The sequence below is a fragment of the Carassius carassius genome, chromosome 16 (assembly GCF_963082965.1).
Source record: "Carassius carassius chromosome 16, fCarCar2.1, whole genome shotgun sequence".
In the NCBI taxonomy this organism is placed as follows: Eukaryota; Metazoa; Chordata; class Actinopteri; order Cypriniformes; family Cyprinidae; genus Carassius; species Carassius carassius.
The window spans coordinates 15,789,823-15,807,015 of NC_081770.1; the positions used below are offsets into that span (position 1 = coordinate 15,789,823).

General features: G+C 43.4%; 1 protein-coding gene across 4 annotated transcripts in view; it reads right to left on the reverse strand.

The window, feature by feature from the left end:
- LOC132159696 (tyrosine-protein phosphatase non-receptor type 4-like) overlaps positions 1 to 17,126 on the reverse strand; it is a 92,866-nt gene extending 75,740 nt beyond the window's left edge. For 2 of the 4 annotated variants that reach the window (XM_059569271.1, XM_059569270.1), the window contains exons 1-5: positions 16,777 to 17,125; positions 10,738 to 10,892; positions 1,280 to 1,387; positions 845 to 887; positions 673 to 751 (exon numbers count right to left, since the gene is read on the reverse strand). In XM_059569271.1, coding sequence (XP_059425254.1) covers positions 673 to 751; positions 845 to 887; positions 1,280 to 1,387; positions 10,738 to 10,875 — 368 coding nt within the window. In that variant the 5' untranslated portion in view covers positions 10,876 to 10,892; positions 16,777 to 17,125. Of the gene's footprint in view, positions 1 to 672; positions 752 to 844; positions 888 to 1,279; positions 1,388 to 10,737; positions 10,893 to 14,570; positions 14,666 to 16,776 lie in introns of those variants that run through there. The other 2 variants (XM_059569273.1, XM_059569272.1) reach the window with 2 other exon arrangements.
- Positions 17,127 to 17,193: the final 67 nt, after the last annotated feature.

Here is a 17,193-nt window from a genome sequence, read left to right on the forward strand (position 1 = left end):
GAATTACTTAATCAGATGTCAAAAATGTAGTACATGTAATTATATTATTTACATTTTACATTTATGCATTTGGCAAACACTTTTATCCAAAGCGGCTTACAGTGCTTTCAGGCTATACATTTGTTTTTGATCAGTATGTATATTATGTTTTTAATACTCATTATTAGACTACAGTTACTTTTTAATGGATTACATGATTTTAAAGTTTTTAAACAATGGCTGTAAATTATTTAAAAATATATATAATAAACAGACAAAATATTTATAACCTGGAAGACTTTGTCAATGTCATTGCTCTTGTCAAATTGATAAATAATTGTTTATGTGACACAGGTATTCCCAAATATTTTTGCTAGTCAAACCCATCTGACCTTATATTTACTCATATTTAAAGTTAATTAGTATTTCAGTAATTTAACAATACATTTGCATGTTCTGTCATGTCGGTTAATGGTCATTTTTTTAAAGGTATAAACAAGTTAGGTCAAAAGTAATAGCAGTAAACCAAAAGTAGTCTGAATATATTACCTAAAATGAGTGATCTAGATTACATTAGTGACTATAATTTTTATTATGTAATTTGTAATCAGTAACAGACTACAATTTGTAAGTAATCGACCCAGGACAGCATACGTGGAGAAATGTTAATAATAAATCAAAAATAAACTATACCTTGTGTACTCTTCTTGTAGTTTACTAGGGTCGCATACAAAAAACTTCACTCTAAACCTCAGATTATGTGGAGATGGCCCTTAAAATGAAAAATGATTACAATCAGAACATTTTATTCTGACACTTCAAAACAAACACTTTCAAATAAAAAAAATTGTAAAACAAGACCTACTTTTGAGCTGTTTTCTAATAGGTTTGTTTGGGTCCAGCCACCTCTGAAACACACGGTCACAACCAAAATTTAGGACACTTTTTACTCAACATTTTCAGGATGAACACACAAACTGCTAAAAATATCAGCTCAGCAATGTGGAAGTCACTGAATCTGCTCGTCGAATCAAAACCAAACAACAACAACAGCAATGATTAAACATTCACCTCGTTTTACTATGAGCAGAAAAAATAATCAGCATTTCAAATATGTGACATGAGAATTAACTTTCCTGTTTTTACTGACACTGTGTGTAGAAACCAATTGTATTTTTGCATCTTCTTATTGCTGTTATGCAAAAAATCTAAATTTTCAGATTGACATATTGAAAGAACAAGGGTTTATGGGTGATCTGTTGCCGATGGGGACAGGTGAACAGGACAGGTGAGCATCTACCTGGCTGTCAGAAGAGTCGTCTGCTAGTTGAAGGCCAAAATAGTCTCGCTCTGTTAGCTCCACGTGTTTATACACTACGTCCAACAAGACCTGCCCCTGATCTTGCTTCTACAAGAAACAGAACGTGTTTTGATATCAGTTCTGGACTGTTAAAAACAAAAGAAAGCACACAGAATAAAAACACAAGAAAACATGATAAACAAAAAAAACTCAAGACAAAACACAAAGCTAAAGCTATGGAAAAGCACAAAACAAAAACCTAAACCTAAAATAAAAACCCCAAGCAAACCAGAACAAACCAAAGCAAAAAACCAGAACAAATCAAACCAAAATAAGCCAATACAAAACCCAAATCAGAAAAAAAGCAAACAAACCAAAAAAAACAGAAAAAAACTTAATCTCAACAAACAAAAAACAAAAACCAAAGCAAAAAACAAACAAACAAACCAGACCTACCAGAACAAAAAACTAATCAGAACAAACCAAACAAAAACAAACCCAACCAAACCAAACCCAGAACTAAAATAAAAACAAATCAGAACAAACCAAACGAAACCTGAACAACCAAAGCAAAACAAAACCAAACCAGACCAAATAAAACCAAAAGAAGACACTTTTGCTTGAAAATTAAGCAAAGTTAATTAATATCTTTTTTTGATTACATTAATGACTTCGATGCTTACATTTTTTTTCAGTCATGACAACACCATGTTTAAGTATATTAAGTACAAGTTTAAATAACATGTTTCTTAATAGAATTCAGATACAAATACAGTATTTCCACTATTTTAATGTTTGTGTGCAAAATACAGTAAAACAAACTTACTGTATTACCAAATAAAAACTTATATAAAGCTTGTACAAAAACGTACTCGGTTACTAAACGTAACCTCGGTTCTCTCTAGAAGAGCGAACGAGTACTGCGTCTTAGCTAAGACGCTACGGGAAAAGTCTCTTTTCACGAAATACTGAAGCAAAAAAATTATCCTTAATTTAGTATTTTTGTAAAGCGCATTTGCAGCAGTACACAGCCATAGGCGAGACGGTATCTATCGAGCCTATCGAGCGCGGGCTGATGCAACATCAGACCAATAAGGGCGCTTCGCGCCCTTCTTGCCACTTCCCGCCGAAATGGGTGTGGCCCAACCTATAAAAGGAGCTCGAAAAGGCTGACTCACCTGATTTATTTCATCGCCGAAGCGAACCAGAGTGAATCGTGCGCACGGCAGAGAACGCAGTACTCGTTCGCTCTTCTAGAGAGAACCGAGGTTACGTTTAGTAACCGAGTATGTTCTCTTACGAGAGCTCTCTCGTACTGCGTCTTAGCTAAGACGCTACGGGAACCCAATGTAAAACGCAGTGCGCGCAGGGATCACACACCAATAAACCTGAAGCAACGCCCAGGATTTACAGTGCACAGTCACCTGAGGGACTCACAGAGAGTCCAGGACAGAAAAGGGAAAAAGCCCTCTGTCCTATATCTAGCAGCATCCGTAGATGCGGCAATATGACATCACACAGCCGAGGCAAGGCCTGACCAATGTGGCAATGCGGGTCTTACGCAATACCGCCCATACAACAGTCGGCAGCGCATAGCGCTCGTGAACTCAGAATTCCCCTCAGGGCCCTGATTCGACTATACCGACAACAGCCTTGCTTGCAAGGCGGGGACCTCCAGGTTATATAACCTGATAAATGTAGACGGCGAGGCCCAACCTGCCGCCATACATATATCCTGCAAGGAGATCCCAGTAGACTACACCCACGACGAGGCGACGCCTCTTGTGGAGTGTGCTCTGACGCCCAACGGGCACTGAAGGCCCCTGGAAGCGTAAGCTAACGCTATGGCGTCAACTATCCATCTGGATAGAGTCTGTCTCGAAACAGCCATTCCCTTGGAACGTCCACCGAACGAGACAAACAGCTGCTCCGTCTGCCGAAAGGCAGCAGAGCGAGACACATAAGCTCTTAAAACCTTGACAGGGCAAAGAAGACTCGAGTCTCCATCCTCCCCTGACACCGGCAGGGCAGACAGGGCAATAACCTGAGCCCGAAACGGTGTGTTGAGGGATTCACATAACCGTGCCTAGGTTTGAGTATGACCCTTGAGTCATTGGGCCCAAACTCCAAGCACGACTGGCTCACAGAGAGCGCGTGCAAATCACCCACACGCTTCACAGAAGCGAGAGCCAACAAGAATACTGTCTTGAACGAAAGATGCTGAAGGCTAACCGATTGGATAGGCTCAAAAGGGGGACCCTTCAAGGCCTCAAAAACCACCGCGAGGTCCCACATAGGGACTGACAGAGGTCTGGGAAAATTTAGCCTCCTAGCTCCTCTGAGGAACCGGATGACTAAATCGTTCCTTCCTATTGACTGACCGGACGCCGTTTCAGAAAACGCCGCGATGGCCGCCACATAAACTTTGAGCGTGGATGGGGCTCTGCCCTTATCCAACAGCTCCTGTAGGAAGGAGAGGACCTCCGTCACCTCACAACTAAAAGGTGAACAACCTCGAGCTGTGCACCAGCTGGAGAACACCGACCACTTCGAGGCATACAGACGTCGTGTCGACGGAGCTCTAGCCTGAGTGATGGTATTTAGCACTCCCACTGCGAGATCAGCGGGTAACCGTTGAGCGCCCACACATGGAGGGACCAAAACTCCGGTTGAGGGTGCCAAATTGAACCCCTGGCCTGCGAGAGGAGGTCCCTCCTCAACGGTACCGGCCACGGGGCGACATCTGCTAACTGCATCAAATCTGGGAACCATGGTTGGTTCTTCCAAAGAGGTGCTACAAGCAGTATTGAACATCTCGTTTCTCTCACCCGTTCTATCACCTGCGGAAGGAGGGAGACGGGAGGGAACGCATAAAGCGGGCAGCACGGCCATCTCCGTGACAGCGCGCTTTCGTTCTTGGAAAAGAACGCGGGGCAGTGAACGTTTTCGTGGGACGCAAAGAGGTCCACCTCCGCCATGCCAAATCTCTCCCACAACAGCCGGACTGTTTGCGGGTGTAGAGACCATTCGCCCGTAGGAACATTGCCTCTGGACAGCCTGTCTGGACCCAGATTCTGCAGTCCAGGCACATGCACTGCTCTCAGCGAGCGCACGTTGCGCTGAGCCTAAACCAGGAGGCGTTCCGTCAGCCTGCACAGGTTTCGGGACCCGAGACCGCCCTGGCGATTTATGTAGGAACCACGGACATGTTGTCCGCACGGACTACGACGTGGTGATCCTTGATATGGGGACAAAAGCGCGTCAGCGCGTTCTCCACTGCCAGCATTTTCAGGCAGTTGATATGATGGAGCTTTTCCCGTTCTGACCATAGGCCAAAGGACGGTCTGCCTTCGAGCAGCGCTCCCCATCCCAAAGTGGAGGCGTCCGTCGACACCATTTTCACACTCGGGGAAGTCCCCAGGCTTACACCTGATTGGTACCAGCCGTTCGCTGTCCAAGGTGCTAGAGCCGCAACACAGCTCTGATCGACCTTGAAATGCAGCCGGCCAGATGCCCACGCTCTGCGCGGCACCCGAGCATTCAGCCAGAACTGCAGGGGGCGCATGCGGAGCAGGCCCAGCCGCAGAACCGGAGATGCTGAGGCCATGAGACCCAGCATCTTTTGACAGTGTTTGAGCGACACGGTCGCGCCGCAGCGAAAAGAACTCGCTGCGCGCTGAATGCCCATCGCGCGCTGTGGTGACAGCCGCGCCGTCATGGAACACGAGTTCAGAACTATTCCCAGAAACAGGATCGTCTGACTGGGGTTCAGCGAACTCTTCGCCCAATTGACACTGAGGCCGAGCTTCTCGAGGTGATCGAGTAAAACGGTTCTGTGGTCCACGAGCTCCGCTCGTGATCGGGCCAGAACCAGCCAGTCGTCCAAATAATTCAGCACTTGTATGCCTCTGAGTCTGAGAGGAGCGAGCGCTGCATCCATGCACCCCGTAAACGTACGAGGAGCCACGGAGGACTGTAAACTGGTATGCCTGGCCCTCGAAGGCGAATCTCAAATATCGCCTGTGGTTTGACGCTATCTGTATTTGAAAATACGCGTCCCTCAGATCTATTGACATGAACCAGTCCCCTCTGCGAATCTGCGCGAGGAGTTTCCTGGTCGTAAGCATTTTGAAACTGCGTTTCATCAATGCCTTGTTCAGCTGTGACCCCCGTCTCTCTTGGGCACCAGAAAGTATCTGCTGTACAGCCCCCCCCCTCGCTTTGAGCTTGAGACACAGGCTCTACAGCCCCTTTGCTCAACAGTTTTGATATTTCGGCCCGAAGTATGTGTGCTACTTCTGTTTTGACCGTAGTTTCGATGCGCGCTGAAAAGCGCGGAGGGCGTTGAAAAAAACTGTAGCGAGTAGCCTCTCTTTATAATGCCTAGCACCCAATCCGAAACCCCTGGAAGCGCTGACCATGCATCTGCATGAATGGCTAAGGGCTGGATGCGAAGCGCGCTCTGTTGACCGGGTAACGGCGGCGCTCGGGTGTGCTGCGCATTTGAGGCGGGGAGCGCGCTGATCACAGCGGGCAGATCGCTCCTCCTCGACCCCGTCCCGGCGCTTAAACCGACTGGGGGAAGGCTGAGCAGGTCCCGTGGGACTCGATATGTCTGCGAGTGACTGTGGGCTGCATATGTGCACATTTACCACTTTCAACTCGCTGTCTGCCTGTGCAGAGCGTACGTGCACGGGCCTCGTTTTTACAGAAGCCACGTGCCGTACGTGACATAGTGTATGTGGGCACTGGGGAGTGGGCACGTTTACTATGCGGTGCGCTCGACCGATCTGTGTCGATCTTATGTGCGCGAGCCCTGTGTGCAGGGCTGTGTTTACATGTGGAGATGGGCACTGAGGAGTGGGCATCGTCACTGCATTTATAGCACCATCGGCCGTGGCCGTACGAGCGTGCACGGGTTTTGTTTTTTTACAGAAACCACATGACGCGTGTGACATAGTAATTGTGGGCACTGAGGGGTGGGCACGCTTACTATGCAGTGTGCGCGATCGACTTGAGTTGCTTTTATGGGCGCAGGCCCTGTGTGCAGGGCTGTGCTTACATGTGGAGATGGGCACTGAGCAGTGGGCATCGTCACTACATTTATAGCAACATCGGCCGTGGCCGGGACACCAGAAATTACACCTTTTTCGGGAAATATCTGGGTAGCTGTGATAACGGTTTTCGTGTGCAGGCAAGCGGGCAACCGTACAGGCTTGCGCATTGCAAAAAACGCTGAAACAGTCACAATCTCTGGAACTGAAACAGCGGCGCACTTAGGTGAGAGCCCGGCCACAGCGGAACTCGTACACCGGCGCTTCGATGAAGCAGCCATCGTGTGTAGTGCCGACGCAGTGTCATGCAGCATGCGTAGATGGCTTTCCTAGGATGGCTTCGGGGCTCCCGGCCTCACCGTAATCCTCTGCCGCGGTCCCCGCGGCGCGGGGCGACGGCCGGTAGAGCGAGAACGGGGGTCTCGAGCTGCGTTGCTGAAGCTGTTGTGATAACGGCTTTTGTGTGCAGGCAAGCGGGCAACTGTGCAGGCTTGCGCATTGCAGAAAACGCTGAGACAGTCACAATTCCTGGAACTGAAACAGCGGCGCGCTTGGGTGAGAGCTCGGCCACAGCGGAACTCGTACACCTGCGCTTCGATGAAGCAGCCATCGTTAGTAGTGCCGACGCAGCGTCACACAGCAGGCTTTAGATGGCAACACCGCTTTTGCCGCAGTCCAGCAGAGGGCGGACAAAGGTGCGTCGCTATCGCCTGTTCCACCGGCGGAAGTGAGTGGTAGTTCCTGTTTTTAGCATCATCAGTGTGGAGAATGCTAGTGAGACAGACGAACGAGTTCACGCTGAATATGGAGCGTTCCAAGCCTTCGCCACCTCTTCGTGAAGCTCAGGAAGAAATGAGGCGGGCTTTGAGAAGTACGCTCATCCGAAAGGGAAATACCATCCAGCCGGGAACGAGAGGGGGGGCGCTGGTGCAAACCACTGGCGGCCGAGACTCATCGCGGCCAACACGAGCATTCGCCCCGGCTCCTTCTCGATGTCAGCTCGTCTGCTGGGCTTCTGAGCAGAAGGCGCAAGATCCTCGGAGCTCGCCCAGCCCTCACTGCCCGAAGCTAGCAGAGAGCCCGTGTCCTCTTCCACCGACGCGGCCCTGAGATCGACTTCCTCGGACGACGCGCCGGCAAACAGCGGGCGCTGCCCACCGGGAAGCGATGCAGGGGGGGCCGGTGAAGCAGGGCGAACCGGCGAGCTCGGTTGAGCTGAAGACGGTTCCGGAATCCGCTGGAAGCGATGCTTTTACGGCGCCTCAGCGCAGCGGAGAATGCAGGCTCAGAGAAAAAGGCCAGGCGAGTCCTCAGAGTCACCATGGCAACAGCTCGCAGTGGGGGCATCCGCCGTCAGCGAGCGCTGCATGATCTTCACCCAGGCAGGAGACACAGATGACGTACCGGTCTCCATCGCTGAGTGGGGCTCTGTCGAGCCGCAGGAAGGCATCTTAAAAAAGACGCGAGCTCTTTTACGAGTGTGTGTCGCAGGGCGAACACACAAACACACATAAAGAACAGCTTGGATATAACAGAATTGAAAGGATATAGGCGCCGGATAGCGCAGCAGGAACGGCAGTGGAAGGCGGCGATGCCAGCAGCTTCAGAATGGCTCGTCCTGCTGATGTGCTTTCTCAGACAGCGCTTGCTTCCTACGTGATCCAGCGATGCGTGAGCTTCGCTGAAGAGATGAAAAATCAGGTGAGTCAGCCTTTTCAAGCTCCTTTTATAGGTTGGGCCACACCCGTTACGGCGGGAAGTGGCAAGAAGGGCGCGAAGCGCCCTTATTGGTCTGATGTTGCATCAGCCCGCGCTCGATAGGCTGTGCGGTTGCCGCAGAACAAGCCAATGAGCGAACGAGCCGTCTCGCCTATGGCTGTGTACTGCTGCAAATGCGCTTTACAAAAATACAAAATTAAGGATAATTTTTTGCTTCAGTATTTCGTGAAAAGAGACTTTTCCCGTAGCGTCTTAGCTAAGACGCAGTACGAGAGAGCTCTCGTAAGAGAACCTCTGAATTTGAGGCAGTTTTAATAGACAAACGTTTTCAAGCTAGCTTAACCATTCAACCCAGATGATCTGTGTAACATGAATGATCATGACAGCCATGGCCTCAGGACACGCTTCTGTCCAACCCAGGAATGTGAAGCATCTGCCCGAAACAGCCATTGTGAGCTGTATGCGCAAAACCAACCCCAGCCGCCACATCCTATCACTCCAGTCTGCCTCTATTGTACCTCACAGACGGCTGGTCTCCTGTGGTGATTCTTACCGACCTGCCATTTAGCAGACATTTTTCATCCAAACCAATTTATTGCACACTTAACGGCAGCACTGCAACTGAGGAGTGAAACGCTGATACAGCAAAAGTCAGACATCAGTTACTTTGCGGTTTCTGGGTCACCTCTACCTAGAATTGAACTTGTAACCTCCGGAAGATCATTATCCACCCAACTCTTAACATGTGCTCACTGTTTTTGAAAGAATGGTTCAGTCAGAAATACAAGTCCTGTCAGCATTTTCACACGTTGTTCGAAATCTGTAAGATTTGCTTTCTTCTGTGGTACACGAATGAAGATAATTTGCTGAATGTTCAAGATGCTCTTTACTTTCAATGGGACAAACGCCTTAAATTTCGGTCTATTTGTATGACTTAATGGGGTCATATGATGCAAATTCAAGTTTTCCTTTGTCTTTGGAGTGTTAAAAGCTGTTCATGCATATGCAAGTTATTTATCCGTAAAGTTGCAAAAACTAAACTCTCAAACCGCCTCAAACACATCAGCGAACCAGAAAAACTAAAATGGCCGATGTCGATATTTGCAAAATGGCAAACATCGGCCAACATATCGGTCTTGGTGAGATATCGGTTGACCACTAAATGACACTTTTATTCTCATGTAGTATTGTCACTGCCGCCGCCATGTCATTGGAGACACTGTGTGTTTCGAAATATGGTAAGGGGCGTAACACACACTTGAGGTTTTCGTCCAATCAGACCGTACTGTATAGCTGGCCAATCAGTGCACACCTCGCTTTTCAGAACGATGAGCTTTGTAAAAATCAACACATTTCAGAAAGGCAGGGAATACAGGAGAAACAATAATAAATATTTTGTGGAAAAAGTTTTTTTTTTTTTTTTTTTTACTTTAAACTGCGTGAACACATTGCATTAAACCAAATACACAAAATAAGTTTTTTTTTTTTTGCCTATGTCACATGACCCCTTTAAAATGTAGTGCACAAATCTTATGGACAACTTTTAATGTTGCTCTTTGGACATTTTTGGTAACTGACAGCAAACATTTTGGTTAGTTGCAAAAGAACAGCTGAGAAATTCAGCAAAAGATCTTCATTCATTTTCCACAGAAGAAAGAAAATCATACCAGCTTGGAAAGACGTACAATAATTTTTTTATTTATAATTGCTGTGTTTTAAACTACGCGCCTGAAGGGAAAATGTTCATCATGTAGATTTTGTGTGAAATTCTTGTGTGAAGTTCTCAAAGATTTCAAAGTTATTCTGCTATAAGTTCTACAAGAGGTTTATGAAGAAAATGTAAACTCTGTAGATCTATTTCCAAAGATTATCAAGAGTTTTAAAGCATTTCTTAAAGCCCTTCTGAACCCTTAAAAAAATTCTGTAGGACTCCAGAGAAAGAAAATGTGTCTCTTCTCAACATCCAAAGATGTTTAGCCGCTAAGGCGTTTTGATTGGTTTTTTGCATCTGGCTGGAAGACTTCTGAGTGGCTGTTAATGGGCAGATGATTTGTTATTGGGCTAATAAAGTCCAAATAAATCCACCCTGTGACCTTCAGTGTAAATCCAAGCTTTGATCACTTACAAAATAAAAAACACACTTCTCATGATATCCAAGAATGTAGCACAAACAGCACTGGGGTTTAATACTAAACAAAAATACGCAATTTTGAAGTTTTCTTTAGGAAAATAGCTAGTGCCGAGGGTGGATTAGCTTAATTAAAAAAACAGTTCACCAAAAGTAAAAAATGTATTAATCTTCAGGCAATCCAAGATATAGATGGCTTTGTTTCTTCATCGGAACAAATTTGGAGAAATTTATCAATACATAACTTGCTCATCAGTGGATCCTATACAGTGAATGGGTGCCGCCAGAATGAGAGTCCAAACAAGGATGATGGATTTGTTCCTTACAAACAGGCAGCTTTTCAATGAGACTGGAGTGATGTTTTTATCAGCTGTTTTGGCTCTCATTCTTTCTGACGGCACCCATTCACCGCAATGCTGAGCAAGTGTTGTAGAAACAAACTCATCTACATCTTGGCCTGATGGTGAGTAGCCTACATCTTCAGCAAATCATCACTTTTGGATGAACTATTCCTTCACAAACGTTACACATACATGATGAACTCACAGTATACTCACATTGGCTCTGAAGGTCTGTACTGTGTTGTCCAGCAGTAAAACGTTACACACCACCTGCGCGTGCTGTCTCTCTCTGGCCTCCTCCAACGCTCCCACATCGTAAGATCTGCCAGCAGGCAACCGGAAGCGTGCGGTCATTACGGTCCCCACTCAGTCTAACAAACACACAGAGGCTAAAGGTCACCAACATGGCTCACCTGACCACGGTAAACATTATAAAGCACACACTAGCCCATGTGATCCTACATCATTCACAAACATTCGTCTGCAGTCCACCTAAAAGTTCCTGTAAACAGCTATAAAGCGAGCAGGGAAAATGTTTAGAAGATTTTAGCTTTCAGGTTCTACTAGTAGAGACAGGAAAGCAAAAATTAAAACAAGGTACTTGTCTTTCAATTGAAGAAACTCGTAAAGGAAATGGAGTTCAGGGCTAGTGTCAAGATAATCCGTATTCACAACTCACGAAAGGAAACTTCTTAATATATTTACTTTTTCTTTTCTTTTTTTCTGTGAGCTAACCTAATTCAACTTCTAAAACTGCTGACATTCATCCTCTATTATTGAACTCTTTCATTCAAGGTTTTAGTGATACTAAACGCTCTTCTTAAAGCAAACAAGGTCATGTTCGGATAGATTCCTCAAGACAATCTGTCTACCAAAGAGTCCTTCAAAAGATACCTTGTTGAAAACCTATTTAAATTAGAAAAGGTCGAGCAGTTTCAATCAGAAACAGAAAGATGGAAGAATTTCTACATAGTAGAATGCTGTGAATCCTCCTGAACTCCAAGCAAAAAGAGACGTAGCGTTTTACAACCACGATATCCCACACCTAATTTAATTTCTTACTGATACTGATACCGACTGATTATACTTTAAGATGATGATTAACACTGTCGACGTATAAACGACAAGAAAATAACGCAAAATATTATCCATGCTTACAATGTTCACGTTAATAATGAACAGTTGTAAACTGAAGCACTTTTCAAGAGGGTTAATTAACTAAAAACACATCTTATTCACATATAGTTAATCAGATAAATACACAACAAATGTAATATTACAATTTTCTTCTGCATAGTGTTCCTGTGGCTCAAGTGGTAGAGCATTGTGTTAGCAGCTCAAGGTTGTGGGTTCGATTCCCAAGGAACACATGTTAGGTTAAAACTGTTAGCCTGAATGCACTGTAAGTCGCTTTGGATAAAAGCGTCTGCTAAATGCATAAATTTAATTTAATATAATGTTGCAAAACACACAAATGGACTTAAGCTAAGTTACATGCTAGTCAGAACATGCAAGTCATGTTATGAATGTGCACTTTTTGTAACAATGCACTAAACACATTTAATAAATAATGAATTAAAGACGTAAAAGAGCATAAAAATGAACAATATGGCTATTAAATGTTGAGGTCTAAATTAATAGAAAATTTTATTTTACTTATTGATCCAACATAAACCTAAAGAGATTCAGCAAAAACATAACGAAATAATAATGCTTATTATATTATATTATATAGTGCTTCTCTAATGACATGCTTCAAATGTGTCAGCATCTATTTTGTGTACCAAACCTAGATGAAGAACATCAAAAAAGGTCAGTTACCGGATAACCCAAATTTGGTTTTCAGCCAAAGTGAAAACATAAATTTAGTTTTCTGTGTTTTGGTAAAACAAAATCAATTTTGGAGCATCACTAAAAACTGACTAACATGAATGAAGTTTACATGTGAATATATCCACTGAATCTAAGGGATATTATGGTCAAAAGACAAAAACTAAAAAAACTGTGTAAAAATGGACACTTAAATCTAAGTAAGATAATGGAAACTTTTTTGCCTTATGCATTTCACTCTAGAGTCAAGAGAAAAATCTAAGTAGTGTATTGGACGGCCCACTATAAGATCTCAGACTTTAGACCCCCGCCCCATATTCTAGAATGATTAGCTCTAGACAGCCCACTCTGGACTCTTTAGAGCAGAATATCCACAGCCAAAAACTCTAGACTGGGTAGTGTAGAATCAAAGACCTGACAGGTCTAGTCTCCTAGACCTAGATCAAAAAACTCCAATGCTAAGGAGTTTGTTTTAGAGTCTTAGCTCACTGTAGGGTCTCAGACTCGACACCACCCAATCTAGAGTCTTTGTTTTCTTGTTATTTGATAGATCGGTTCATTCCAATTGCTTTTCTGTGTGTTGTAACCACAATCTGGGTGGAGAGGACCATGTCTGTCCACAGGGCAGCTGACAGGGAGCAGGTTATGAGCTTATGTGATTTCGTATACAAAGTCTCTTGCCAGGAACACTGGCTTAACACATTCACAGCACGTTTTCTGGTGCTAAGGTCAGGGAAGAGGGTGACAAAAACCATGATCAATTTAGACTTTTCGTTCCATTGACTTCCATTCAAACACATACGAATGCATCAGACTGGAAACGCAAGCCCATGCAAAGATATTTCTCTGTGTAGCAAAGTTCAAGCTTGCAGAACTCAGACTTGTGAACTCACGTAACATGAATGCGTGAGACCAATAGTAGATCAAACAGTCACAAAGTGACCTCTCGGTACAGAAATTGAGGAACCGCTATTTTTAGCAGTGTCGCATCATGCTGTATTATACAACACAACTTTAAAAGATTGCAAAAATCACAAAAAGAGAAGCGGTTTGGTTTGTGGTGGCAAGGGAAACAGGAGCGGATGGTACGTTTGAACAGTGAACCGTGTAATTTTACGTGATTTTTTTATTACATGAGATTTGTATGTGTGTACTTGATTCACTATACTTGTGACTGATTGTAATCACTTAAATAGAAAATAATTATGACTAGTGAGTTTATTTTTTGACGCGTGATGTTATATCCTCCTCCCACCCCTTTCCGCAGCTCCGTCCGAACGAATTACGCATGCTCAAAGTCTAGTGTGACCGCGGGTTAACATTAACTAGTTGTACTTAGGGTAATCACCCTTGTTTAATCCTGGAACAAAAAACAAGATTGTTTTTTTTAAGTCACTGTTCTATGTTTGCGTTTTGTTTTTACAAAGAAAGTCAGTGGGGTCCAAGACGGGAAACGAAACACCAGAACATTTTTCAAAATATCTTCTTTTGTGTTTCACAGAAGATCAAAGTCAAACAGGTTTGGAACGACCATGAGGGTGAGTACATTTTTCTCTTTATTGGGGTTGAACTATCCTTTTATGTTTTTTTTTTTTTTTTAACAAACAAATAAAATAAAACAAGTCTTTTCTTTATGATTCGCTAAGCTTTCTCTTGCCCTTTGAAATGGCATTTGCATAATTTATCATTCGCAGTTGCTGGCGTGGTTTATTTTTACATTTTTTTTAGTGATTTCTAAAAATGAACACACCTAAGTTTCTTTACACATGTTCATGCTGTACGAAACAAGCTCCCATAACACTTAAAGGCAGCTGCGTAAACAACAGGGGGTCAGAGTTCATGACCTGTAGGAACAAACATGCAACCTTCCTGGACAGTCACATTCGCTTATTCCAACTCCTCCACCCAACTGATTACAACCATTACTCTATGACACAATCTACATGGAAAGATTGCATCAATAACAAATGTGTTTCAGCGCACTTAAACATTTGACATCCATTTGACTAAATTTACACCAGCGTACATTTACAAAGCAAGTCTTTTGAGACAAAAGCATCACCGTTTAGGATCTCTTCAACTCCTATGGTCACTGTTATTGTGACGATGAAGAATGAAAAGATATTTCGTAAAAAAAAAAAAACCCTCAAAGATTTTCAATCGTAAGATCACAAAAACACAAATCAGTCCTAAAAATAACGGTTATATCTGATACTTACATCAGCACAGTCTTATTTGTCCAGCGTGTGTATGCAGAAAGGATAATCTCTTTGTATAACTAGCTAAACTGTCATGTGAGATGTGTGTGTGTGAGAGAATGTGTGTGGTGGAACATTTCTCTTCTGTAGAAGTTTCCCCGGATGTCACTGAATACCACAAACACTGAAGCACTTACAGTTTTCCGCTGAGTGGGGTTCAGACCACCAACACTTCAGAAGATTTCAGACAATGGGGTTACAAAATGAGTTTATCCCCCACCTCAAAAATACTCTCACGGTCAGCCCCCTAAACCAATATTTCCATCCTTCTCTCTAAGGTGAAGCCATCATATCCTATAATGCATAATGAGCTACAGAGGTTTTCAACTAGTGTTCTGATTAAGTTCTGTGAACATCAATCAAAAATACAAATGCTGAAAGTCAGTATATACACTATACTATATATACATTTAAACTATAACAATTAAATTCCAATATATTTTATTGTTCATGTCAACATATTTAAAATTTAGCTTGTAAACATTCTAATGTGGGTCTTGCATTGAAAATCGAGTGGCGGTTCAAACCAGCACCTTTGAAGGCACTTTTGAACAAATAAAACTGCATGCATTCTTAAAAAAATTACAAGTAATTTTTTTTTTTTTTTACAAATGCATGTGTACTAAAAATGTACCAACTAACATTATTTGCATTTCTTGCAAATAATGTTAGTTGGCAGCCCAAAATAATTCTTTACAAGATACAAGATACAATTGGCAGTCTAAAACAGACCTTACAAGATACTTTTGGACCTGATTAGTAAAATTTAACAAGTAAAATTGCATGCATTGTTAAAATGTTACAAGTATTTTTTGTTACAATTGCATGCATATTTAAAATTATGCTTTAAAAATTCCAATGTGGATGTTGCATCAGGTGCCACCCAAAAATAGTACCTTAGAAGGTACATTTTACAAGTAAAACTGTGTAATGTTTTTTAAATTACAAGGACAATTAAAACTTTGCTTGTAAATATATGATTAGCACTGAACATCAAGTGGCAGGCCAAAATAGTACCCTACAAGACATCGCAATGGACATTACAAATCACATTTTACAAGTAAAATAGCATGCTTCTCTATAAAACTACAAGTATATATATTTTTATAATTGCATACATACTTGAATTTTTTTATTGTAAACATTCAAACACAATATCACATTTCTGAAGCAAAACCAGGAGAGAACCACTGAGCTAGAAGATGAGAAGACAAAGATGCTAACAGCCCAACAGGCTGTCATTCATTCATTCATTCATTCATTCGACACATCAGCCGTCCAAGTTACCTATTCCACCTGAACCAAAGCCAGCTTTACAGAAACATCCAACCCTACTGCAATAAAAACCATTCAGCTGAACACAAGGTTGCACAACACATCAATTTTCTCATGAAAAAGGGGCTTTGTGCATCATCAGAAGAACACGACACATCCAAATCTGGCATTACAGTCTGTTGAAGAATGCGCACTTACACACACGCTCACACACCAGGGGGACAGAACAGGAGATGATGTCACCGACTCAACCAGGGGAGATGCGTAGTGCCCAGAAAACAATTAGAACAAAACCTTATGGTGATACATTGTGCCAATATATGGTCCTCTGTGAATCCAACTGTATTTAAGCAGATTATTTGCATGCAAAGGATGAGAGCTGAAGTTATGTAATGATCTTGCAGAGAAAAGAAGGCACAATGGGGAGCAGCTGAGATGTATAGATGTGACATAAACCTTAAATAAACACAAAAGCTCAAATATATCTCACATGACAGCTGAAGGATCTCGAAAAGAGGCCATTGAGAGGGTTGCCAAGTATCAGAACAGAACGAAACACACTATGCATGCAATCCATGTTGCCCAGCTGCACAAATCACAGACACTGCATGCATTTTGGCCATCATATGGATGGATTATATCTTGACATGTAGCAGAAATGAAACCCTGGAAGTTACATAAAGGCATTTGCATGGCATCCGAAACAAACCTGTACCTAAAATCAGGGTGCAAGGTGAATGCACGCTTTATGCCTGTGCATCATTTCAGGGACCTGGAAGCTTGCATTGGCTGGTTTGGTTGCTATACAATGGGATAAAAAAGGAAGACAGGGCATGCATGCATGCAGGAATGGTGACACCAATACAGAAATACAACCATAATGCATGCTTACCTTCATATACAGGTCTAGGAGAGTCCAGTGAATTGAAGATGATCTTGAATTATGATGAAAGGAGAATAGGAGGGGGGAGGAGAGGACAAAACGGCAGCTCATCTGCAGGAAAATAACCACATTGCTGTAGATGTTCACATTACATTCAGTTCAAGGGGCCTCTGGCACAGTAATAAATAATAATTCCGAAACGGGAACGCAATCGTGACTTCTTCTTGGGTGCGGTGCATTAAATAAAAGCCTCAGACGCAATTGCAATCTTCTCTGTGGCTGCTGGCCGGGTTTAGCGCTATAATCCCGCATATGTCTCTGTATTGCTGCTACTGGCTGCAGCGGCTGCAACGTGCAGCGTTAACATGGCGCAATCGCTCACGCCCCGCCTACATTCTCATAGGTCTGCCGTGGGGGCGTGACCGG